The sequence below is a fragment of the Panthera onca genome, chromosome B1, assembly GCF_046562875.1.
Source record: "Panthera onca isolate mPanOnc1 chromosome B1, mPanOnc1 haplotype 2, whole genome shotgun sequence".
In the NCBI taxonomy this organism is placed as follows: domain Eukaryota; kingdom Metazoa; phylum Chordata; class Mammalia; order Carnivora; family Felidae; genus Panthera; species Panthera onca.
The window spans coordinates 176,661,997-176,688,334 of record NC_138342.1 but is presented as its reverse complement, the minus strand read 5'-3'; the positions used below and the strand labels follow the sequence as shown (position 1 = coordinate 176,688,334).

General features: G+C 38.6%; 1 protein-coding gene across 14 annotated transcripts in view; it reads left to right on the top strand.

Moving 5' to 3' along the window:
• The window catches only part of RBPMS (RNA binding protein, mRNA processing factor), a 176,349-nt gene that overhangs the window by 87,532 nt on the left and 62,479 nt on the right, over window positions 1–26,338 (top strand). For all 14 annotated transcript variants that reach the window (XR_014137638.1, XR_009615911.3, XR_009615912.3 and 11 more), the window contains one exon: window positions 22,332–22,482. Coding sequence is in view for 6 of the 14 variants with exons in the window: in XM_060653153.3 (XP_060509136.1) it covers window positions 22,332–22,482 (151 nt within the window). In the remaining 8 variants the exon portion in view is untranslated. The remainder of the gene's footprint in view (window positions 1–22,331; window positions 22,483–26,338) is intronic.

The window sequence follows — 26,338 nt, the reverse complement described above, 5'->3', positions numbered from 1 at the left end:
AGTTACATTAGCTATACACCTAGGAGTAAAATTGCTGACTCATATGGTAATTTTATCTTCCACTTTTTGAGGAACTTCCAAACCTTTCCATAGTAACTGCACCATTTGAAACTCCCCCCCAGTTATGTATATGGGATTCCAATTTCTCCATATCCTCCCCAATACTTGTTTTTTAAATTAGGATCATCCTAGTAGGTATGAAGTGGTGATTGGGTTCTTGATAAATGCTTTTTGACTGATTTCCATAGATTTGGGTTCTTTTGGAATCCTACCTGACAGAAACTGTTTCTTTTAACAGGGATTAGTAACATTTCTGTGATGTCAATTCTAATCAATAGAACTGTGTTACCATTAAATAGCTTAGTTTACCTGTTGATAAAAGAAGGGTAGGAAAAAACCCCAACCTTTACATGATTCAACCTTAATAAGTTAAGACTTAGGATTTGTGCTCTTTTATGTACAGTATGCAAGACAAAAAGGAATGGTATTTTCTCAAGGTCTAAAAAGACCTTGGAATAGAAATTAAAAAGCAGTTTGGTTTTGAAGAGGAAAAGTGCAGTCATGCAGACTTACAGTGCAAAGAAGCCTTAATAAAGAGAAAATGAAGAGAAATTGAGGGTATGTAGTATTAAATTCTTAATGATTGAGGAAATTTATCAGTTCAGTAGCGGGTATGGTAAAAAGAATTTTTAGGAAAATCTTTAATTTCTAAGAAAGCATGTTGAAAAGGTACTTGATACTGTCACATGTTGAGAAAACAACCCATCTAATCCAGGGAAACTTTTGCTTTTCCATCCACATAAATTCCCGGCATTAAAGTAAACACTATGGTTATTTATATCACAGTGATTCCAGCCTTGTACACAATTTCAATTTTGTTGAATAGCTTTAGCTCTCCAACTATCGAATTACCAAACAGTATGGCATTAATGAATCCGTTAGTTCTATACCAGACTCCTCCTCATACACAGGGATATTATTCACTTCCAAAAGTGTTAAAAGGAAATCAAGCCAAAACACTTGTAGATGTTCTAAATGTGAACCTCTACTAGGAGTATACTTTCTTAGTGAAAAGATGTGGCCATAAAGTGCTGGTACAGACTCTGAGTACTGAGGGACACCAGGGCAGTCAAGATAGGCACTGGTCGCACAAAGATATTTTGGCTTTGGTTTGACAGAAGTCTGGACAACAGTCTCTGTTTCCTGTATCACAGGTTTTCCTGATAGGTTGTGCAAGTTAGGACTTTTGATCTTAATATTTGTACAGCTTGTGAGTTAGGTGAATTATTTCCACTAAACAAAAGTTTTCACAAACACAAGCATCCAGATGGTGTATTTCAGCTCCCCCTCACCAAGCACTATGTCAATATGTTTCTTATCAGTTTTAAAATTTTCTCCCTAAATTTCTCTTTGCCTATTGCTCAATATGGTTGAAGAGGCCCAATTAGTGTGATCCCAGCTGGGACTTTTGGATGGGAAATATGCAAGGCTGCCAGATGAGATCATGAGTCCGATCTAATGTTTATCTGTTAAATCTGTTTATAACTGCTTACTCTTGACTTGCAAAGTTCTAAGGCAGCCATTTGACGTCACTGGGTTTGGGACTATGTCTGTGCCGGTCAGTATAGAGTTGCTGTGATGCAGGGTTATTGGACTCTTGTCTTTTTTCTCAACCCGGTGCACTTTGGGACTTGACAAACACTCAATCCAGCTAGCCCCATCAAAAAAATTTGAGATAGGTTCTCCACAAAAGTTACATCACCAAAAGTGACTCATAACCCAAATACAATGTAAAAAAGTAAAAATAGTAAATGATTGTTTAATAAGTTCTAGAATCTGTCAGATTATTTTTCTGTGCTTTTCTCAACGGTGGTCCTGCATTTTTGGGTTGTTATAAAACCTTAGGATGGTACAGCACATAATTTAAAAATTGTTCTGAAAAACAACTAATGAAGATGAATGCAAGGAATTTGTTAAATTTCTAATTAGAGTCTTTGCCTGAAGAAAAGTAGGTTATTTAAATCTATTAAGCATTCACATAAGAAACTGGACAATACAATGCTACTAAAAGAAATCCTAAGAAATGTAGGGCCACCTGGGTGGCTCAGTCAGTTAAGCAGTCGACTTTGGCTCAGGTCATGATCTCACGGTTTGTGGGTTCAAGCCCCACCTCCGGGCTCCGGGCTGACAGCTCGGAGCATGGAGCCTGCTTCAGATTCTGTGTCTCCCTTTCTCTCTGCCCCCTCCCCTGCTCTTTAAAAAATGTTTTTTAAAAAATGCTAAGAAACGTTAACATCATCCCCAAAGGAAACAAGCAGGAAGAGCCACTGATTCTCACATATAAACTGATTTATATTCCAGTGATAAGTATGTGTGGAAATCTCAAGTTCATCAGCTATCACATGGCTATGTGAAACAGCCCTCAGACTTTGCATTGCAGCCTTTTCTGAGGACCTAACTTGTTTAAACTTAAACTCCCTTTTAAATAGCTATTTCGTATTGACCTATCTCCATGGTTCTTCAGATGATTCAGAAATGTTGAGAATCTATTTGCCTCTTTTGTAAATGTAAGTAGAAAATAAAGTTAGTGTTTATGGAACACGAAGTGCAAAGAATGAGTGATTTGCTAGGACTCTTGCTAAGAAGCTGGGCCAGTTTTAGAGTGAAAGCTCTCTAGGCCATTCACATTGCTGATTTTTCTGCAGTGCAGCACATTTTGGCCCCTGAAATCCACTCTTTATTGTAAAATCACTTTTTATTTTTTAGTGAATGATCATACCATCCTAATGACTAGGGGTTACAGAGCTTCCACACTGGCTTAATCTTTCTGAAATTCTGCACAGATTTTAACTTTTGGCCCACAAAGCTTTTGTCTTACTGTATAACTGGAATGCTTCAGAACATTTTAAAGACTTGGGGAGTAGGGATGGGGCTTGACCCCCCCCCCCCCACCTTAAAGTGGAATAGAGTGTTTTGACAAGACATTTGTCAATGGCTATATTCTTATTTCCTCACAAGTACATACATTATGAGTTATTTTCTTTCTTTATAATTAGTGTAGCCTTTTCATGCCATTTTAATGGGTATTTAATAATTATTATATAGGAACATTAAAATCTTTAAAATTACAGAACCATAATAGTCAAGGACTTTTATGTACATAAAAATAAAGGGGAGGAGAAATAGAGTAAATGCTTCTGGAATATGAAGATAGATAGCTATATAACCTGCATTGTAAATATGGGATTAGGAGAAATAAGAAATAGTTCTAATGAACATGATTATACGGACTAATCTACAATCTTAAAAATAATACTGTCTCAAAATGCTAATATTTATACAAAAATAAACCATGAAAGATACTTTTAGGACTAAAATTTCTAAAAATGTAGTAAATTTCAATAGAGAATTATTGAAAAATTAAGTGGTACCTAGAGTTACCTGGACATTGAATAGAAGGATCTAAGTTTTTGTTTTCTAGCCGTTGTGGGGCAAGTTAATTTTAAAGATTAATGTTTTAAAATTTAAAATTAAAAGATCTAAATAATTCCCCTAGAGAATGCAGTTGTGTAGAAAATTTCTAGTGTAAACTAGTAACCATTGGTTCTCTTGTATTTTGAATCATTTTTAATCCATTTTGACCTTTATTTGCCTTACGTAAACCATCGCTCAAAAGTAAATGGATGAATAAATACACAGGACTTAAAGAATAAATTTGGAAACATATTATTGGAAATGAAAATAAGTTTAAATGGAAAGGAATTCATGTTCTCAAGCAGGGTAGTTTATAATAAAGGAGCAAAAACAGGCAGAGTATAATATAAAGTGTTACTGTACTTTCAAAAGCATGAATAAAAATAAGAATTCACACAATATTACAGTATAATTTTTCATAGAATTTTAATATTCATATAGAAGGCCAATGTAATTGTGCAAATGAACATTGAACAGAAGGCAGAAGAAACTGTTGAGGGTTACAGGTCCTGGCTACACCTCAATGAAAAAAAGCAAACAACAAGGTTATGAAAGAATCAGGCTGTTTACACATCTTAGAATGCTAAATAAATGAAAACCCTAATGGAGGAAACCTTTTTAGGTTTAGAAAGGTCCTACCTAACTAGTAGGAAGATGTTGACTTTTCCAGCACTTTACCATGTCATCTTAGTTTATCTGTAGGGGTGTTCACCAAAATACTAAAAACCTACTGTGTATTTGGTAGGGTAGTTCTGTGTATTTCTGTAGAACATTAAGTGTTACTGTGTTGGTACCTGTGAAAAGGTGCCTAAATCTCTAAATTGAGACTGAGAGAGGAGAACAGAAAGTTGCTTCTTGGTAACCAGTTATCATGTCTGAGAGACTTTCTAGTCAAAGGCAGTGTAATAAAAGTGTCAGTCAAGCTGACCTGGTTCAAATCCAGATTCTGCCACTTACTGATTCAAGACCCTCCTCTGGACCGCAGTTTTCCTCCCATTAATATTCTGTTGATAGTACTTATCTCAAAGGGCATAAGGATCAAAGTAAATGCGATAGATAATTTTAAAGCCACTCGCACTCAATAATAGTAAGAATTCTGGTAATTAATGTGGATGATGATCTTCACAAAGGACTGGTTTTCATTCCTTAAGCCCCCTTTGCTACAGTCTGATTTTAAAATAATGTCTGTAGAATCCCAAATTCCACTAGATTCAGAGTAGTTCTGAAGACTTATTTGTATTATAATTAACAGTAAATTGATTATCAGTCCTTTCTTGGAGCTTTTTTGGGAAACAGAGTTGCAATATGGTCCTTAATATTCTCAAGCCTTCAAAATATTGCAAGCCCAACCAACGCCCCCCCCTCCTTTTGTCCATTTCAGGTTCCAGTTGAATCTGTTTAAAACCAAAGACCCCACATCCATTCCATATAAATTCTTTATTTAGCAGCCAGTGAGATTCCTTAGTTAATTGTCAGACAAGCCTTTTTGCAGAGAGGTTTAGCCTCAGCCTTGTTAGATCACCAGTAAATGGCCTGAGGTAGTGCGTTAGAACAGTGGCAGAGCACTGATTTAAGTTGCTCAGAGGTGAGATCAGTTTTGACCTATTTTAGTTCTGTTCTCAGTGCAGCGCAGGAAGTACTTTGCAATGAACTTCTGAAGTTTGGACTTGTTTACATTCTTTCTTACTAACTTGTGCCTAAGCCCCAAACTCTTGGTTGGAAAGAGAGCTTGCAAGGAAGGTCTGTGCTAGATAGTTTTTTCAAAAACCAGTTTAAGGAGCAAATGCTCCTCTCTTTTCTTATTTCTATATTTTTACTGTATTCATCAGAAAATAGATTTTTTTCCCACCCATGAATTGATTTATCTGTAGTGGTTTTTTTTTTTTTTTTTTAACTTTTTTTTAATGTTTATTTTTGAGAGAGACAGAGTGGGGAGGGGCAGAGAGAGAGGGAGACACCGAATCTGAAGCAGGCTCCAGGCCCGACGTGGGACTCGAACTCACGGACTGTGAGATCATGACCTGAGCCGAAGTTGGACGCTTCCCCAACTGAGCCACCCAGGTGCCTCTGTAGTGGTATTAATATGTGACTTTGAGAACCAAATAATTTATTAGTATAGATGGCACTCATTTTTGCCCCCAGTAAAGTTGATTTCCAAAAATACTTATTTTTAAATGTAATACAACCTTCCTAAAGAATTGCCGTTATCCTGTTATGCAGCTTAAAAATCAGTAACACCTATGTACACGTTTTCTACTTCCTATTGGTATTTAGTTTTAAGATGACCTAAACTTGGTTGTGCATAGGTTATGCATACATCATGTAGGAAATGCCCCTGGATCTTGTTGACGGGAGGAGTGTTCATTGATGAAAAACTGGAAAGTAGGAACAAGGCTATAAAAATATACTTGGAGGCCTGTTGTGGGCTGTTGTGTCTGATCTTTAAATGGAAGTCTTTCCAAAATGGTTTTGGAAAGTTGAGGCAATGGTCTTTTCAGTTGTAGAGTTTGTTTATATATCGGCACTTGTTTTCCCTCTCCTCCCTCCATCTCTTTTGTTTCTTCTGCATCAGCCACTAATAAAGGTTCAAAGTAAACTTTGCAGAATGATCCTTAAAGAAGATACAGAATGTTAAGCTGGCTCTTCAAATGATCCAACAAGCACTTCAGGTCAACCTAAAAGAAGAATGTGTTAAATGTATTTTCTTAGTCTGCCTACCTTACAAGTAGGACTTACTCTTCATATGCTTTTGTATATAGACGAAGAATACTTGGTTTTTAGAACTCTAAGATTCATTATATTGCAGTGTTAATCATCTAAGAGTTCATAAGGTATTTTGATACAAACCCACACACATCTATTGTCTCATTTTGCCTGGCATGTGCCTAATATGTGTTAGAGAAGCAGGGTGGTCTCCTTCTTTTCAATGATTAGAAGATTAGTTTGTAATTAGTATGATTGCCTTTTCCTAAACTGACCTGGTTTAGTAATACAGACTATGGCTAAGAATAGGGTTGTGATTTCTTTTATTGGCTTTATTGTTTAGGTTTTTTCCTCCATGCCAAACTCACTGATTGAAGCCTATGATCTGGACTTTACAGAAACCATATTACCTAGAAATCCTGTACACTGACGCACATTATGTTTTATGACTCAAGTTTTTGTTATGATAGCCATAAGGCTCTGGACAAGTACTTGTGGGAAGTGCTTGTGGGACGGACTTGGTTGAGGCAGAACGTCTTTATTTCCCAAATGAGTGAAGCTAACCATTAAAAATCTGAGGAGTGGAGCAACAAACATCAGACTGGATTGTAACAGGCCAACGTGAAGCAGATGTGGACCATCACAAGTTTGTTTTGATATTCTTTCAAGATACTGTCCGGGTCAAACCCTTAACTAGATGAAGATACTACCTAGGATCTGCTTCCTTTCAAGCTTTCACTGGTAGTGTCATTTGTTGAGTGGCTTCGTTCAGCAGGTAGTGAGAGTAAAAGATGGTCCTGTAGCTGCTGCCTTTCCCCCTGCAAAGGGAGGAGAGGGGATGGTTTACCGGTGTAGTCATCCCGATCATGAGAACTTGGGGCGGTGTGGTATTAGGACTATACGGTGACGGGGACAGCTAGCAGCACCAGCCGCATCTGGTGTTCGTGTGTGAAGGGTTCTAAAAAGTGCCTTTTTCTCTACCAGAGCAGTTGACCTCTGTTTACCTTCAAAGTCCTCAGAGTGAAAATATTAATGTCAGGATTCCTGAAGGAAAGGATACCTTCTGCACTCTGGCCTATGTTTCTTTCCACATAACATTATCTATTTCAAAGCATCACTGTAAAATACTGCTTTAGTGGGTAACTGTGCTTGAAGTGGAGACCTCCCCTTCCTAACATTGTCAGGGCCCAGGTCTTTCGATCATCCTTTTTAGGACAGTTTGAGAACATAGTGGCAAAAGTTCAAACAATCATGCCCTCTCAACCCTTTGGAAAATAAACTCTGTTTGACTCTGATTCTGTTGACATATTTAAGATGGAGTTTATAGCTTCTTCAAAGACCCTGTCATGACTTTACAGTCATCCTATACAAAGCAGATTCTCCTAGGGCATGGTTATGTACACAGGGGGTGGCTGGCTAACAAAAAGTGTGCATTAGTGGAAAAGAAATAAATTTAGCTGGGGTGGATGGTCCAGATGGAGTCCCAGATACCTCTGAAGTACTTCTACCTGCTTCTCTCAGAAAGTAGATCCAGTCTCTGCAGTTAGCAGTCAGTCCCCCAAAAGGTACTCACATTATGTGAACTAACAGAAATGGGCAAGAGGAAGAGGACAGGCATCAGCTCCCTGCTGGGGGCGGGAGGGGGGGAAGGGTGGTTGGGGGAAATGAAACCAGGTGGAATAAAAGAATAATTCAAAATTACATAGTACTAGCTTGGACAAGAGCTCAGATAATCCTGTTTTGTCCAGTTGTGAGAATCCCACAGTTGTGTATGAATCTCCTCTTTTAAGAGTGGGGGAAGCACCTTTCCAGAAATAACAAAGGAGAAGAAATCCTTATCAATCCATAGTGGTAGCTCCTTAGCTGGTGAGCACTGGGCCACAGGAGTGTTTATCATATGCTAAACCTTAACCATTGACACAACTTTTTTCTTTTTTTCTCTTTTAAATGTTTATTTTTGAGAGAGAGCGAGCAGAGACAGAATCTGAAGCAGGCTCCAGGCTGTCAACACAGAGCCCAGTGCAGGGCTTGAATTCACAAACCTGAGATCATGACCTGAACCAAAGTCAGATGCTTAACTGACGGACCCACCCAGGCGCGCCAACACAGCTATTTTCTTAAAAGCAACTCTATGAGATGAGGACAGTTTTCATTTCCAGTTGTGATAGCTGAGGAAACTGAGGTACAGAAGGGTTCAGCAACATAACCAAGATCAGCAATGGAGGTAGATTTGAATGCAGGCCGACTCCAAAGCATACTCCTAACTGTAGCAATTTAAGCCTCTTACTTGGGAGGAGATTCCACCCAAAATTGGTTATGACCTTCATTTGGGGTGCTCTTTTGTATTTGTCACTATAACTATAGCTGATATTTCTGGGAACCTTTTTTTTTTTTTTTTCTTGGCTTCCTTCACCAGTAAAGGGAAGGGGGCCCACCAGGACCATCTTCTCCTAGTTCTTATCTAGTCCTGGATTTGAGGGAATAGAAACAAGGTTTTCCTCCTTTTGTTGTTGGGGCATGTCCATCCTTTACTTTGTGCATTTTGCCATAGGAGTCTGGCTTAGTGAGAGAGTGTGAGTTTGCATGCTGCACTTTATTGAAATGAATAAAAATGATGCCAACAATAAAACCTGTATTCTAGGAAGTGGCCTAGTCAACTAGGAAATACTATTAAAATCCTTTTATTCCAGACCCAGGATGCCTACTGAAGGATGATACTGGGTTTCTCTCCTGTGGCCAGGCTGACTGATTCTGTTAGAACACCAAGAACTGAGCTTGTCACATGTTATCTGGGGAGAAATTACATAGGCTAAAAATCAAGGATAAACCTCTAGAGACATTCCAGACTGGGTGTGGACACGTATTCCTTTGTCACTAAGACTTTCAAAACAGGTTAGTGTCATTGTGTTTTATGGAACATCTGGTTTAGAAACAAAATTATACAAAAAAAAATTTTTTTCCCAAGGCGCTAAAAACAAGGATAAATGGCCTCTAAAAACCTCATATTCACTTGGAAGACTGTTCTAGTAGGCATGGAGCAGGGAATTGTCTGTACCTGGATGCATAGCTCAGCTTCAACCCAAGGGCCACATATACCTACAGAGAGCCCTGGGAGAGGGGTCGCTTTATTCAGGTATGATCCAGATATATTGCCAATGGAGAGGGACCCCTTCTTTTCAAATGAGTGTTTAGGCAAGGAGGACAGTGAGTAATAAGTCAGTGTATTCTAAGGTAAATCCACAGCAAAGATTTTGAGGTAGTTGGATTAAGAAAAAGAACAAGGCATAATTGCTCAGTTTCTCAATAGGCAGTGACCCAGCAGCATGGGCTGTTGTGTTAACAGTCCTGATGTTTCTGCAAGCAATGCCCTATTTAGGGAAAGTATGAAATATGGTTCACATGTGATAGATTCTTCTCCTCGCTTGTTCATTCCTTGTGGGATCCCACATCTACCTAAATTTCAACACAGTGGAAACTGAACAACAACCTCCATTATTTTCAGAAAATAATGCAGTCTTTGTAAGATAAAGAACTTCACAGAACTGTAATGTACACGTGTACACAATCATGGGGATCAGAAAATTGAATTCTGGATTCTCCCAGTCAGCTATGAATTTAGGTGGATTACATGACCTTTCTGGATCTTAATTTCTTCATCTGGCAGAAGAATTTCTTCATCTGGAAGATACTGGCATTTTGGTTGAGACTGTATTTATATTGTATCAGACTGCCCTTGTAGTAGAATTCTAACATCCTTGCCTCCTTCCCACTGAATTCCAGTATGGTCTTAAGTCTCGTAACAGCCCCAAAACACTCTCACACGTTACCAAGTCTCCCTAAAGAGCTGGGGAGTGGGTGGGGGACAGGGGCAGTGAGGAGCATTACCCATGATTGAAAACTACTAGATTAGGTGGTCCCAAAAATTAAGTCATAAAATTTTATGAATTTCATGCTTTATGTAGATAGCTCTCCACTAAGCATCAGAGAACCTGACCCAGACCTCTTCTAGCAACCTGCTTCCTGTGATCTTTACTCAGACAATTGTGGTCTTTTTATATTTTATAAATGGTAATTACATTTTATAAATGGTAATTACATTTTATAAATGGTAATTACATTTTATAAATGGTAAAAAAAAAAATTCGTAGTTTTCAGAAATGATATGTTGGAAGAAATTTTTGAAATTGTGACATTCATTTTTCCCCCACACTCCTATTTCCTTTTTCCAGTCATCTTTTCTATTTATATTTATTACATGCAACTCTTGAACTTCCCTCCACACTTTTTTTCTGAGCTTCGTCCCCAGAACAGATTACCTAGATAGATGAATGTTTCTTTTTGGCTTATCTTAAGTCATTTTAAGGCTCCAGCTGAATGTATTGTTTTCAGACTCCTAGGGAAACTTTTGCATGTCCCTTGCCTCGAGTCTGTTTCTAATCTGAGTATTTTATGCTGCTTGTAGAAGAGAAAACTGACAATACTCAGAAAACTGTAAATATATTTTGGTTCCCTCAGACTTCAGAATATCTTTAAAGTATGTATTTACCTCCTCCTATCTGGCAGGAATGACCTGTCAATTTTTAGAAAACAGTTTGTATTTCTAACTTTTGTTTTTAACTTCTAAAAGGTAAAAGTTAATTCTTTCAACTTCATTTTTTTTTTTTTTTATGTTGAAAGATTTGTGGTCCTCAGATTATTTCCTGTAGCCAAATGCTCTTTGAAAATAGGAGGCTTTTATTCTTAGCCCTCTTTATAAAATGTTTTAAAATGTAACAGCATGGATAAATGCAGTGAGATACCACTTCACATCTATTAGGATGCCTAAAATAAAAAGGCAATAACCAGTGTAGAGGAAGGTGTGAGAAAGTTGGGCCACTCCATCATTGGTCATGGGGTTGAAATGGTATAGCCACTTCGAAAAACAGCTCCACAGTTCTTCAAAAATGTTAACATAGAGTCACCACATGATTCAGCAATTCTACTCTTAAAGAATTGTATCCACACAAAAACTTATACACAAGTGTTTATAGCAGCCAAAAAAGTGGAAACAACCCAGTGTGCATCAACCGATAAAAGGATAAACAAAATACAGTTTATTCGTACGATAGATTATTATGAAACAGTAAAAATGAAGTTCTCCTTCATGTGGTATAATATACCTCACGTGGTATAATATGGATGAACTTTGGAAAACGTTATTCTGTGTGAAAGAAGCCAGTCCCAAAGGACCATGTATTGTGCGGTTCCATTTATATGAAATGCTCTGAATGTAGGCACATTCAGATACTGAAAGTAGATTCCTGGTTGGAGGGTTGAGGGGAGAGAGGAATGAGTGACTGATGATGGATACAGAGTTTCTTTTGGGGGCTATGAAAATGTACTAAGCTCTGTAGTGATGATGGTTGTCCAAGTCTGTGACTATATGAAAACCCATTGAATTGTACCCAAGAGGGTGAATTTAGGGTTGTAAGTTATATTTCATAAAGCTATTAAGAATAGCATATGATATTCTAATAAGTTTCAGAATAGCATTTAATTTTTAGTTAAATTAACATTAAATAGAAACCGAAGTCATAAATAAAATAGATTCCAATATTGGGTTATTTAGAAAGAAAGGACTCGAATACATTTTGTGGTGGGATGAAAAATCGTTCTAATGTAGTATAGTATAATTAAGCCACTTCCAGCTTGTCCATCTCTTGGCCATATCTTCCCCCACATACCATGATGACTGGAAATCTTTGGAGTACAACGTTTAGGTAATAAGAATCATTCTCTCATTTATTTATCAGCTTGTCCTACTTATTAGCTTCTTTATCAGCTTGTTCTTGTAGCAGTGGAAACTGGTTTTGGAGCACTAAATTTTGGAAGAAGCCAAAAGATTGCTGAGAAAATGGATAGTTACTAATACTCTACCACATCTGTGATCTCAATAAATTAGAATATGAATGCTTTACAAAGCTTATACCTCATCTCTATTATGGTGTATGCCAGTCTCTCGTTACTCCTGAGAATTAAATTGGTTCTTCTTCTCCATAGATACTGTTTAATGTACTGCTGTTTACAGACATGAGCAATCTTCAGCTTCTCTGTTTGATCTTGAAAATTTCGAAGGAACTCAATCCCCCCCCTCCCCATGCCCCCCGCCATCCCCACCACCCCATGCCCTGGTCCCACCATACTCATTTCCTCTGGCTTGTGGTATAATAATCACTACCCTCAAAAAGAGAAATGAAAGCATAAAGAGGTATAACTGAGGCTCAGTGAGGATGGCCAGCAGTGGAGACCAGGTAGATCAGCTACCACCTGGTGGAGCTCTGAGTCTCAGAGTTTATTACAGCAGGTTATGACGTAGCTCTGAAGATTTATTGGGGTCACTGCTTGGGTAAACCTGAAGAGGAACATCAGAACTCCAGCTCTCAGATCTGTGGTTTGGTACCAGAAACCAAGATAAGGAGGGAGGTGTGGAGTGGGGAGAAGACGACAAGATCCAGGTACCGAGATTAGATTATGAGGTCAGAGAGCGGTAACTACTAAGTTTGACCTTAATTTGAGCTCCTTTCCTCTGGTTTCTTATTTCCTGGACACAAGATGGGGGTTTCACTGACTTCGTTTGTGAAGGTCAGAAGTTTCTCAAGGCTAAGGAAGAACTGAGCAGATTGTTACAAAAGAAAATGGATTTTTAGGCACTGAGGTTTTATTGTATGTATAGTTTCTGGTGACAGATTATTCTCCTTCTGTATTAGCAAGTCTGAATGAATTGGTTAAAACCTGTAACTTAACAGGCATTTATTTCTCCTTTTCTGCATAGACGCCTGGCTGGGCAGGGTTTTCTTGATGCCCCACATTCCTTTAGAGCAGAAGTGGGTCTTCATTTGGAGTTGGGTGTGGAGAAAGGAGCAGTAAAAAACTTACTAGAATCAACCAGGAATCTCTTTTGAGCATATGAAGTTGAATCTTACTAAATTGCTGCTACTTTATTACTTGTCTTTGACCAAAAAAAAACAAAAACACAAAGACGTTTTATCTGATCTAATACATCCAATACAGATCCGATCCGATCCACTGGATTACTTGGTCTGAAAGGGGTATATGTGAAATGCCTAGGAGATTCTGATAGGAAATGACCTTTTTTTTTTTTTTTTTTAAATAACTGGGTTACTTGTGACTGTCCTCCAGAGGAGAGCAGCATCCACTGACCATGGAATGAGTGGTAGAGGGGGCCTGTTACTTGCCAGTGGTTTTCATATCATTCACTGAATGGAATAATCTTAAAACACTTGATGAATTTGTCTGTATTGGGACTTTGTAAAGGCTTTCAGGCTGCGACTCACCAGGAGAAACCAGGCATTGAACACAGTTCAGCCTTGAGAATGTTCCCTCCCCCGGCTTCAGGCCATGAACTTCACCGACCTTTTATAAAAGCAGCGGTGTTGATTACAGCAATTTTAGCTCCAGTTATCTTTACCCTTCCTTTCTCTTGCCCCCTTTTAAAAACATTCAACAGGGGCGCCTGGGTGGCGCAGTCGGTTAAGCGTCCGACTTCAGCCAGGTCACGATCTCACGGTCCGTGAGTTCGAGCCCCGCGTCAGGCTCTGGGCTGATGGCTCAGAGCCTGGAGCCTGTTTCCGATTCTGTGTCTCCCTCTCTCTCTGTCCCTCCCCCGTTCATGCTCTGTCTCTCTCTGTCCCAAAAATAAATAAACGTTGAAAAAAAAATTAAAAAAAAAAAATAAATAAAAACATTCAACATATTTCAGTTAGAAGTTGAAAACTAAAAATTAACTACAATAAATTTGATTAGAAATGTTTGGTTATTTAAATGCTTTCTTTTAAAGGTTCAGTATATCAGGAAGTCATAACAGGTGGCAGGGGGATGTTAAAATGCTAGGTCCTCTGCTTTTTGGCCTGCATATATAAAATTGATGAGTGGGTTGTTGAATCAACTTTAACTTAAGTGGTAAAAACAGTTAACCTGCTATGAATACATAGATAAAATACCAAAATAAGTGAATCTGACTGTATTTCAGATGAGTAATATAATCACACTGAAGGTGGGAGGGAATGGAGAGAACTTACCCAAATAATTCTTGAATATACGTACTGGCCATATACTTTTAGACTAAAGGTCAAAAAGAACTGTAAATATTGAACTTTAGTTATAACAGGTTTGTTTTTATGTTAATACTATTATAGCAATTCTGACAATACTTAGTGTGCCTTCCTGTATTGAGCAAATAAGTAAATGTATAGTGGACAATCTCTCTAGGATGCAGTGGAGGAGTTAGAAATATGGAAAGGGGAGACTAGAATTAACCCAGTGGTGTTAGGTTGGGATTGGTGCTATCAGTACAAACTTGTCTTTTTAATATATCTGAATAGATGTAGAGAAATAGATACAGATGTGAAAATTGTGTGTGTGAGTATGTGTACGTACATACAAATCTGGGACAATCTGAGTACCAAAACGAATAGTAATTATAAATTATAAAATCAAATAAGCTATGAATCAGTACTGATATGAGTGAACAAATAAATGAATGAATAATAAATGGAGCATAAGAGCTTTTCCTTAGAGTAGAAAATAAATATTGAAGGAATGATGAGATTAGCAAATCACCATTTGGCAACTGCAATAGTAATGATTGCCCCAGGTAAGAGTTTTCAATAGATGTTAAAACTAGTAGGTGAAAGTTTAATAGAAACCTGATATTTATATAGTCTCAAGTATCTCCTTATGAGATCTTTATAAAAAAAAAAAAAAGTAACCTTACTAGTGGAGAAACTTGGCAAGTGATCAGAGTTATCACTAGTAATGGGACAAAAATGACATCATGTACCTCCTGATATGGTGCACTGAGATGACACATCTCTTCTGTGATATTCCTGCCAAAAATGCATAACCTGAATCTAATCAAGAAACAAATCAGATAAGCCCAAATTGAGGGACATTCAACAAAATAGCCTGTACTCCTAAAAAAAAAAAAAAAAAAAAAAAAAATGTCAAGGTCTCAGAAGACAAGGACAGAGGAAGATATTCCAGGAGAGTTAAAGAGATGACCGCTAAATGCTGTGTATGATTCTGGACTAGGTCCTGGATCAGGAAAACAGATAATCTTTGCTTTTGGGAAATCTAACTGTAAAGGGTAAAGGGACATCGTGCTTCAATTTACTCTTCTACAGTTCAGGGAGGAAACAAAATTATGTGGAGGAAATCTAGGCAAAGAGCATATGGGAATTCTTTGTACTACATCTGCAACTTTTCTATAAATCTGAAGTTACTTGAAAATATTTTTAAAAAAATAACACACTAATATAGCTGGTTGAGTGCTGTGTGCTAGGATGTCTTGTATTGGTTCTGCTCTGCCTCTTGTAGCACTCCCTGGAAAATCCCTTCTGTGAGCTCTTTCCCTTTCTTCTTTTTAATCTATCAGATGTATAACTTTAAACGTATTTGTAAGAAACTTAAACAGTACAAAACAGATGTTTTCTTCCCGCTGTCACCACCAGAGTTACCACTATTAACAGGTTAGTTGGTTTCACCATGAACATTCATGGGCTTACACAGATAAAGTGTTCACATACAAATATATAATCTCCTCTCCCCACCCCCAGATCCATTAAACATTGTTGACAATCTTTTTTTTTTTTTTTTTAACCTTCTGTTGCTCTGGACATCTGTGTGTGTGTGTACACGTACGTACAGCTTTGCCTCATTATTTACCAGTATTTTTTCTAAATAATGAGTGTTTTCATTGTCCCTTAAACTCTTCGTCAAGAACTGACAAACTGACTTACTTTAATAGTACTATTTGTAAAGATACTGGGATAGCTGGTAGCTTACAGATTTGAAGGTTGTACCAAATAAGACTCTGTCAGGCATCAGGAGGGCTCTGAAGACCTCACTCAGTGACGGGAATTTGGAGACTTTTTCTGGAGGAAGAGACCGTTATGGTGACTTAATGCCAGCCCACCTCCATTTTCTATGTTTCTAATATGTAAGGTTGAAATCCTCAGAAGAAAAAAACACATATGGTCACTTTGGACAGCATCTGTCCCTTGAATAGTCAGAGCTGTTGCTAAGGATGTAAGGGCTCAGCAGACATTGGCCTCTGGGTGCCCTCCCAGAGAAGGACCAGCAAGCCAAGCAGCCATCCCAGAGACCCTCTCTTTCCAGGTCTGTTCTAACTGCTTCATGTCTGGTCTGTTCCAGTGTCTGCTTTCACTTCAGCTGCCCTTTCACTACTGGAGTTACCCTCCACTACAGTGATTCTCAAATAGTCCTATACAAGCAGCATTAGCATCAGCTTGGGAACTTGTTAGAAATGCAGATTCTCAGGTCCCATCCTAAACCTATTGAATCAAACTCTGGAGGTGTGGGACTCTGTTGTTAGGAAGTCAACTAGATGATTCTGAGTCATGCTAACATTTGAGAATCATGGATCTACTAAACCTCATTGTATTAGTTACTCAGTTTAAAAAATTTTAGCATCTCGGCTATGCTCATATTCCAGAGTTCTTCCTCATGGCACAAAAGGTCCTGTGGTCTCACCCTAGCCTGCTTGTACAGTCATTTATCTCCCTGCCCCGCATGCATGTACATGCACATACTCAACCCTTCTCTACATCCTGTCACACACAACTTTGCTGAGCCCTTTCCTGGACTGCCACCCGGTAAATTTCTGCTCTTCCATCACTTCCTCTATGATGCCTTTGCCTCCCCTGTTCCCAGTCACTTTCTGCCTTGGCTGTGTTTCTCACAAGGCCGTAGACATTGTGTTTATCTGTTTAACCATTAGTTTACCTATACAGCTCCACCGAGTGTGACCTCTGAACTCCCTCAAGGTAGAAACTTAATTTCATTTATTCTTTTGTCTCACACATAACAAGGTTTATGTGCTTGGTCAAATTTTGTTTTGTTTTGTTTTTTACTCTTTATCATGAAACTTTAAGCATACCAAAAGGTAAAGAATATAGTAATGAACATCTCTTAACCCATCACCAGAATTTACCAACTTACCATTTTGCCACATTTCCTTCATCTTTTTTTCCTAAGTGTTTCTAAGTAAATGCATGTTGGATCATTACATTTTGTCATTATAGTCTTTGTATTTTAGTACTAAAAGCTAGAGACATTTTCCTAAGTTACTATAATATCACATATTGACAATTCCTAAATACCACCTATGCCCATTCTGTATTTGGTTTTCTCCATTTTTCCACAAAAGGTCTTTTACATCTGTTTCGTTCTATCAAGGACCACACATTGCATATATGAAGGAAGGTCTCTAAGGATAGCCTAATCATTCTAGAATCGCTCTTTTCCTCTTTCTTCCCATTATTTAGTGAATACATCCTACCTTTTCTTTTTTAAATTAAAGTTTATTAATTTGAGAGGTGAAGGGCAGAGAGAGGAGAGAGAGAATCCCAAGCAGGCTCTGTACTGTTAGCACAGAGCCCGCCGCAGTGCTTGAACTCACGAACTGTGAGATCATGATCTGAGCTGAAACCAAGAGTAAGACACTTAACTGACTGAGCCACCCACACGCCCCTAAACTCCTAACCTTTATCCTCACTCATGTGGGATAACGTTAGTCCAAGACCAGTGACAGTACTAAGGAGTTGGAAGATGTTGTACCTATATGGTCCCAAATCCATGATTTGCAGCCAATAAATCATTCCAGTACCAGGCAGTATACACAAGAAGCCAGTATCACAATAGCTAGAGAAATAGGGGAGCTACTTAGGATGTGGGCTTTGTGCATATTCAATTAATATTTTCTCCATTTTGTCTTCAAGTCACTGGAAGACCTAGAAATTCATTTAACAGTGACTCTCTTTATCCCTAGAGGCTTGAGTCTTCAGGATTTGGTAACTTCACCTTGCCCATTTCCTTCTGTGTATTATATACTAGCCTTTTCCTTATCCTTTTAGGATTATGGGCTTTGATAGAGTTTTTGAGCAATAAATGGCATTTTTAAGCTCTTTGATTTGCTTATAATCTTAATCCAATTTAAATAGGAAACACAAATTTGCATTGGGAGGTTTAAGCCCACAATTCAGAAAAACCTTTTAACTTTTGTTTACAAATAGTTAAGTTTTATTTACATTTAAGAGAAAGAGGAAAAGGGTATTTTAAAATAATTCCTTCAACATAGTCCTGAATGCAATAACTGAGTTTGAATTTAAAGCATTACAGTGTGTAAATGCAGAATCTGAATTTTCTTTAGGAGTTGCTAATTGCTCTCTGTAGCTTTTGAGATTGAATTCTTAGGACTTCTAGTGATCAAATACCAGGCCATACACCAGTTGAAGAAGACTGTTCCTGTGGGTTGAATCACCTGTGATGATGGAAAAGGTGGAATTGGAGATTGGCTGATGGGAAAGGGGAAATTTATCTATATGAGGCCACAGAGTGTTCAGAAAGAATACTGTGAAACATTTTAGAAACTATGGCACAGGAAAGAAAACTGTTAGCATGTTAGCAAGACTAGCTGGGGCTGCCATAACAAAATACCATAGACTGGGATGGTTTAAACAACAGACATTTAATTCTCTCAGTTCTGGAGGCTAGAACATCCAAGATCATGTTAACCAGCAGATTCTGTATCTGGTGAGAATCCTCTTCCTTGGTTGTAGTTCTCACTGTGTGTGTACTTGTGTGGCCTTTATTTGGTGTGTGCTTTTGGAGACAGATCTCTGGTGTATCTTCCTCCTCTTCTAAGGGTATACTACTGACCCCATCTTAGGGGCCCACTCTTAAGATCTTCTCTAAACTTAATTACCTCCCAAGACCCTACTTCCCAATACCATCACATTGGGGGTTAGGGCCTCAATATATGAATCCTGGCAGGACCTCAACATTCGGTCTGGGACACCAAAGTATAGGATTTGAAACTGCCCTGGTAGACTCTTAAGAATACGAGACTATTAAGGATATGTTATTTGTCAGCACTGTCTTTGTACCTCCTAGGTAGGGATTTCAACCTTTGTAGTTCATGGTGAACCTGTGTTGGTTTGGTCACTGTCCTTGAAGAGATTTTTGGCTGTCCGTGTAGTCCATCAGATTGGGTGGCTTCTGAGTAGCTTTATTCTCAAATTGATATCATATTGCTATCCAGAAACTCTTCTGGTGACCATGTAAATAAGATACCATTTACAGGTGTAAGAAGAAGATTTCTCTTCGTTATGAGAAGAGTTTTGGCAGAGTATAGGCAAGAAAGGAAAAAGTTGATTTTGAAAGGCACCGAGTCCCCTCTTGACTTGGCAGTAATCTTCACCTACAGCATTTAATGTGAAATCACTCTGGCCAGAGAATAATCTTATTAGGCTTTAATTAAAAGCACAAGGTGTTTTTATTTTTTCAGGTCTCCTTATCTATCTTCTTCTTTTTTTATCTTTCTCCCCTGTTTCCTTCCATTTCCATGCTCTCCCTACCCCTGCCCACCCCCACAACCCCCCATCATCCTTTAACATTTAAAATGTTTTTGGCTTGGCTGATCCCTCTGGATAGAAACTGAGCCGAGCAGGATATTGATTACCAAATATGGTATTGCTGCTAAAGATGTTAGAGGAATGTGGCTTGTATTCTAAGCCTCCGGCCTCTGAATAAGCTGCCAAACAAATTAGGTCATTTTAACTTCTGAGCTTGCCTTTTTTTTTTTTTTTTTTTTTTTTAAATAAGGAGTTGGAACTTTGATTTGGAACATGATGGTGGTGTTATTTTAGCTCGCAGAGAGGAGGGGTATGAAGAGGGAGTTGGGGAGGCTTAATTCAGCATGTTTTAGGACACGAGCCATCAGTCCAAGCGGTGTAAAAGGCAAGCATGTTGTGCAGAGCCTCTGTTGACTCTGGAGCACCAGTGGAAGAGCTGAGGCATGGAATTCAGATGTGCAGCCTCATTATCTGAGGCTAGAAGTTCCACAGGACCGCTGAGAGGTCCCAGGATGCTCTTCTCGTGCTACAATGGCCTGGACCACAGTGCTCAGGTTTAGGAAAGTTCCTTCTTCGGGAAGCAGCAAGTACAATAAAAGTTGGCTTAAAAAAAAAAAAAATCCTTCTTCACGGGAAGGTTGGTGGAGTGGAGTGCCAGGGAGGACACCCTGAAATTGATGGCAGATTGGCAGATTGCTACTATGTGTAGCTGATGGGGTGTTGTGTAAATAGGCACAGCATACCGTTAGCCAGGGACTGCACTTGTCTCAGCAAAGACCACAGCTCTTTGGGTCCATATTTGGAAATATTTATTCTGTTGTGATACTAGCTTTGATAGAGTGAAATGCTCTTACGTGGAAGCGGATGAAAGCAAACTCTGCTTCAGAATGTGGCCTTACTCTTTTTCCTCATTTATGTGTTTGGCAAGATAATACTGAGGTTTCCTAAGTTAAAATGAAATAAAAACAGAACTGTTAGGGAAAGAATTTCTTTTTACCTTTCTTACAACTGGCACCCCCCCTTTTTGCTTTTTGTTGTTGGTTAGGGCTGTGCAGAGTGGATTCCTTCTCTTCCCGCCCACCCCTGTTGCTACCTTCGGTTGGTTTCTTCTCAGAGAATGGACAAATCAGGCTCACAAAGAAATTCCACCCACTCCAGGATGTCTGTAGGTCAGGGCTCTGTGGCTTTTGTTGTATCTCCCTGAGGAGCTCTCTTTCTTCCTCCCCCCTTATTTCTCTTACTGCAGTTAACTGTCCAGTCACAGGCTCTTTGTCTCATCTTTGGAGCTGAACCTGTAAAGCTCAGAGTTGTTCATCCTGGTCTACAGAGTCAAAGATTCTTACTAATTTCTTGTGGAAATTGCTCTTTTGTCAAGCTAATTATGTAGAAAGGGGCCTTTGGGACCCACAAGCTCACATGTACACTAAATGGAAAACCTGTGTTCTTAGGATACTCATTTTCAGAAATCCACCCCCTTTCCAGGGCATACCATGCAGACAGATGTGGGACCTGAGCCTGTTTTGGATGCACATTTATATACTATACTGGGATATCTTTTTGTTACTGTTGTTGGGATCCAGAATGCATAGCACTGGAAAATAGGAGATTATTTATTATGATTAGTAACAGAGGCATTCTTGAATAGTAGGAGGGTTTCAAAAGAGATTTATCTTGCCCTAAATCTTGTGTTTTATAATGTTTATGATTTATTGAATGTTTTGTTTTAGGTTAACTGTAATAATAGGGTCAAGGGTAATTGAAATTACTACCCTCTCTTTGGCCCATATAATCTGTTGTCTCTAGCCATGTAGCTAGTAAGCCAGCTATAATCCAAACTGGGATGTTACCACCTCAAGACAGTAAGGCTTTATATAAATTTATTAGCTAATTGGAATTAAATGATACTAGTTACATTGAAATCTTTAATCTCAGTTTCTGTTTTAATAACTCAGTACTACATGTATCACCATTATGAAAGCCCTCTAGTTAGAAAGGGAGGGGAATTTTCTTTATAGGTGATTAAACTAAGGCATTGAAGGATAATACTGTTTTACATCAGTATCAGAACACTTGTCAGGGCCTGGGTCTCCGTGATTTCCAGTATTGTACAGAGCTTTACGTTAATTATTCTTATTGGTAGCCATTAATTGAGGTTTTTAACTCTACTAGGACTTTGCTGGTCCATATTTAGAACTCGAACCTGGGGCACCTGGGTGGCTCAGTCAGTTAAGCATCTGACTTCAGCTCAGGTCATGATCTCATGGTTCGTGAGTTCGAGCCTCGCGTTGAGCTCTGTGCTGGCAGTGCAGACCCTGCTTTGGATCCTCTGTCTCCCTCTCTCTGGTTCTCCCCCGTTTGTGTTCGTGTTCTCTCTCTCTCTCTCTCTCTCTCTCTCTCTCTCTCTCTCTCTCTCAAAAATAAACAAACTTTAAGGAGAAGAAAAAAAAAGCCAAAAACTTGATCCTGAAGGTTTTTGTTCAAGAAGAAATAGTTGAAAAAACATGTAACTAAATTTTTGAATTAAGTAAACAAAATCTCCCCTGACTTTCTAGACATGTTGTATTACAGATTTTCACATATTATGTGTAAGTAGTGAGAATGAGTTCTTACTGACCTTTTTTTCCTGATAGGCCAGGGTTTACTGGTGTGTTTATTTTGTCACCATTCCGGTTTGACTCTAAGGAAATGAAAACATCTTCCATTTGTTCTTTATTTCCAAAGGGCATCCGCTTCGATCCTGAAATTCCGCAAACACTACGACTAGAGTTTGCTAAGGCAAACACGAAGATGGCCAAGAACAAACTAGTAGGGACTCCAAACCCCAGTACTCCTCTGCCCAACACTGTACCTCAGTTCATTGCCAGAGAGCCATGTAAGTCAATCTACTTTTCATTAAAAAAAAAAAAAAAAAAAAAAGAATAACCAAGAATTGTTGGTGTGCTGCATGTGAAATTACACCACAGGACATAGAGCTGGCTGAGTGTCATTTTCTAATTCTGTGGAGAGGCTGTCTATTCTTGCTGTCTTAATTCCAAATACAGGAATCTTGTTCATGATTGGCTGCCCTAAAAGGTGGTTCAGCTGGATGAGAACTGTAACTACTACAAAATTTCATTTGATGTGCTGTATATTTCCTTAATGTCATCTCGACCTTATTGTAAGGGTGTTTCTGTTTGCCTGAGGGTATAAACCCTTCTTTATTCCCCCATCCCTGGATATGAGAGTTGGTTCTCGGCATTTTACTTCATTTGTTGAAGAACATCAGTTCTGTGGCTTGGGAAAGTAGAATATTAAAAGTGAAAGAAGCAGATATTAAAAAGTTCTGTTTTTGAGAACAGTTGAGCCCATAAATCCAGAGGGAAAAGTAAACACAAAGAATTTATATATTGGAACAGTCAGTTCTGGCAAACCAATACTGATAAATTTAAGGAAATTTAGGGCTTCCTGTTGTAAATTAATTGGGTAAGGACACTAATTGCTAAACAAGTGTTTTACCCCACCTAATGAGCTTATTCCCTTAAATGGCCAGCCTACAGTTTTGCCTTTGATTGAGTAACTTGAAAAGATTGTCTTAATTTTCTTTCTCAAACTCAATCAGTAGCATAAGTGAGGCGTGAGATAGGCCTTAACTTTTCCTTTCATTTTGTAGCCATATGTGATTTAATATGGCAGGGCATTCAAGCAATCCCAAGTGACTTGCTGTTATTTGGAATATTTTTGCCCTATCGTTCTTGATCTTCTTTCCAAACCACATGATCTTGATCTTCCTCCTGCTTTCCTTGTCGGTACGTTTCAAATTTTCTTACTGAAATTGAAGGGCACGTGAGTTTCTTTCTCCCCCCCATGTCATGTGTGTGTCAGATTTAATTAGGTTATTATGGAAGTTATAGTCATTCTGTAGCCATGTAACTCTTGAGTGCTGCCGCTTGTCAGTGGAAACTAACAGGTAAGAGTTTTCTCTCCCTAGTGTGTTCTAAAATTTTTCTGTGAGGCCAGAAGTCATAATAGAGAAAAAGTTTTGTTCTTCCATGTCCTAGGGAAACCTGAAACCTTTTCTAAACAAGTTTCATCTTATGGCACAGATGCACTACAGGAAGATGAGCAGACATTTCTTAAATGATTCTGTGTCCTTACAGCATTTAGTTCAGTACCTTTTGTATATTGCATGTATTTAATAAATGTTAATTGCAGTTATAAGTGGATAGATTAGTATTTTAGTTTGGCCATTTATAGAGTTTTCTATTTGTATGCCTCTTTATTTCCCTCTGAGATTTCTTCTCTCCTTAGATGTCAGGGAAAAGTATTTGTGAGATACCTTGATTTAGAAGAGAAAACCTGGAGTACCTCTTTAGTTTTCTAGTAAATTTGCTGCTTCAGATCTAAGACTGCTTTGAAAAGATGAATTCAGACAGCAAATGTAATGCTGGCAATACTTACCCTTTCAATTCTTCATTGAATGCTTTTGTTCTGGGACCTCAGTTTTTTTTTTTTTTTAATCTGCTTATAAAAGCTCTGTGAAATTGGTAGCCAGGGAGGTGATAGTTCACGACAGGGTACACAGAAGCAACAGAGGTGAAAAAGTGGACATCCACAAGTCTCTGAAGTTGAAAGAGAGCTTGAAGTGGAGTTCAGGACACCACTCTGGCCAGCTCTGCCCACCTCCCTTCCCTGTATCCAGAACAGCTCAGAAGTGGTCAGATAGTTTCCATGGCACAGGCAAAACTTGCCTGGGCTGCTATGGCAAAACAAACTTGAAGCTAAAAAAAAAAAAAAAAAAAAAATCCACACACCAGTATATTCTTGAGAAAATAAAAGTTGTCATGATACCTCTTAATATAGCTCCCTTTTACAGCATAGGGGCCTTGATGAACAGCAATTCCACTCTGACTCAGATTGACCTTATCATCCATTGCAATTCCCTCTGGGAATCGTGAACTTCCCTCTCACATATGCCAAATTGTTTTCCCTGAGAGCATGCTGTAGACTAAAAACACCATGGTGTGGTTCTTCACTGGTGATTCCCAATTGCACTGTGCCTGTAATTGGTGTTCAAGGTGTGGTGGTCAGTTCAACCACTGTTAGGAGTAGACTGCAGTGGAATCTTTGAATTGCGGGCCTAGAAAAACCCTGTAGGCTTCTCTGTTATAGACTGTGAGAGAGGTTTTTTGTTTGTTTATTTATTTTGCGAGAGAGAGAGAGAGAGAGAGAGAGATAGAGGGCGGGCGAGCGCAAGAGAGAATCCCAAGAAGGTTTTGCACTGTCAGCGTGGAGCTCAACCTGGGGCTCAAGCTCATGAAGCATGAGATCATGACCTGAGCTGAAATCAAGAGTCAGACGCTTAACCGAGTCATCCAGGTGCCCCAACAGAGAGGTTTTTTAATGTTTCTTTTTGTTGATGTTTTTATATAGTTGTGGCTGAAAAGTGCCCTTTGTCATCACTAAAGGAAGAACATGCAAGATTCTATTACACAACAGTTTACTTGAACGCTCATTTCTCAGATACCTGTTGAACTTTAATGAGCACTCAGTGTGCTGAATATTGGGGAAGAAGGAGACTGGTTGGTTCCTTAAAAGAGCTATTAGTCCAAGGGATTGGTGGTGGTCAAAGTTGTCAGGAAACTTGGCCCATATAAAGGACGTCAAAGATTTTTTACAGCTTAGTCTAGATTGCCCCAAATCAGACTGCCTTATTTGCTGAGCACCTGCTCTGTGTAGAGAATGGGAAATGAGAAAACCAGCTACTGTACTTGCCAAGGCAGATAGTGGCCTGAAATGGAGAACCTTGGTCTTAAACTCAAAGATGTCAGTAAGAGTTCTGGTTCTGCCTGTCGTTGTGAAGCTCTGTGACCTTAAAGAAAAACATTGAACCTTGCTCTGCTCCTCCTGTTCCCTCAGCTATAAATGGGAATAATACCTTCCTCACGTGCTTGTTAGGAGAGCTCAATAAAACAAGATCCTAAGATTGTGTTGAGGATTAAATGGATATACTATGTAGAGTACCAGGCAAACATAAAGTACAATCTTAATTTTTTTTAAAAAAAGCATTGAGTTGCTTTTCTTTCTTAATAGTTAAAAATAAATATTGATCTTCTGAGGCATCATCACTGTGACTATAGCTGACTGTCTTTGTAAATTAGGAGAGACGATGAATGAAAGTCCTATACGGTTCCAGGAAAGTGTAGTATACTTTACTAACGAAATAATTCCCTAATGAAGTTTTAACTTATTCCCTTGTTTATAATAAAGTAAGAAAAGTACCGTGAGAAAGCAAGAAGTAAGAGATACAAAAATTTTATAAATTATATAAAATTCTGCTGGATTATACATTTGCTTGTACAGGAAAGTAGGGTTCTATAGGGTAAGAACTCCACTTTAGAGCCGAAAACAGGGCAAATCACCGTCTCTTGAGTGTTGTTCTCATCTGTAAAATGATGTGCCAGACACTGCTAAGCATTTCACATGAATTATCTCCTTGGATTCTCATTAGCGCTATTGGACACTTGAAGAAACAGGCCTTAGGGAGATCCAGTAATTTTGAGGTTACACCGTCATCAGGCATTATGGGTTGAATTGCGTTCTGCCAAAATTCTTATGTTGAAACTCCAACCCTCAGTGGCTCTAGATGCAAGTGTACTTGGAGATAAAGTCTTTAAAGACCTGATTAAATGGGGCCATTAGGGTGGGCCCTAATTCGATATGACTGGGTTCCTTGAAGAAAAAGAGACGCT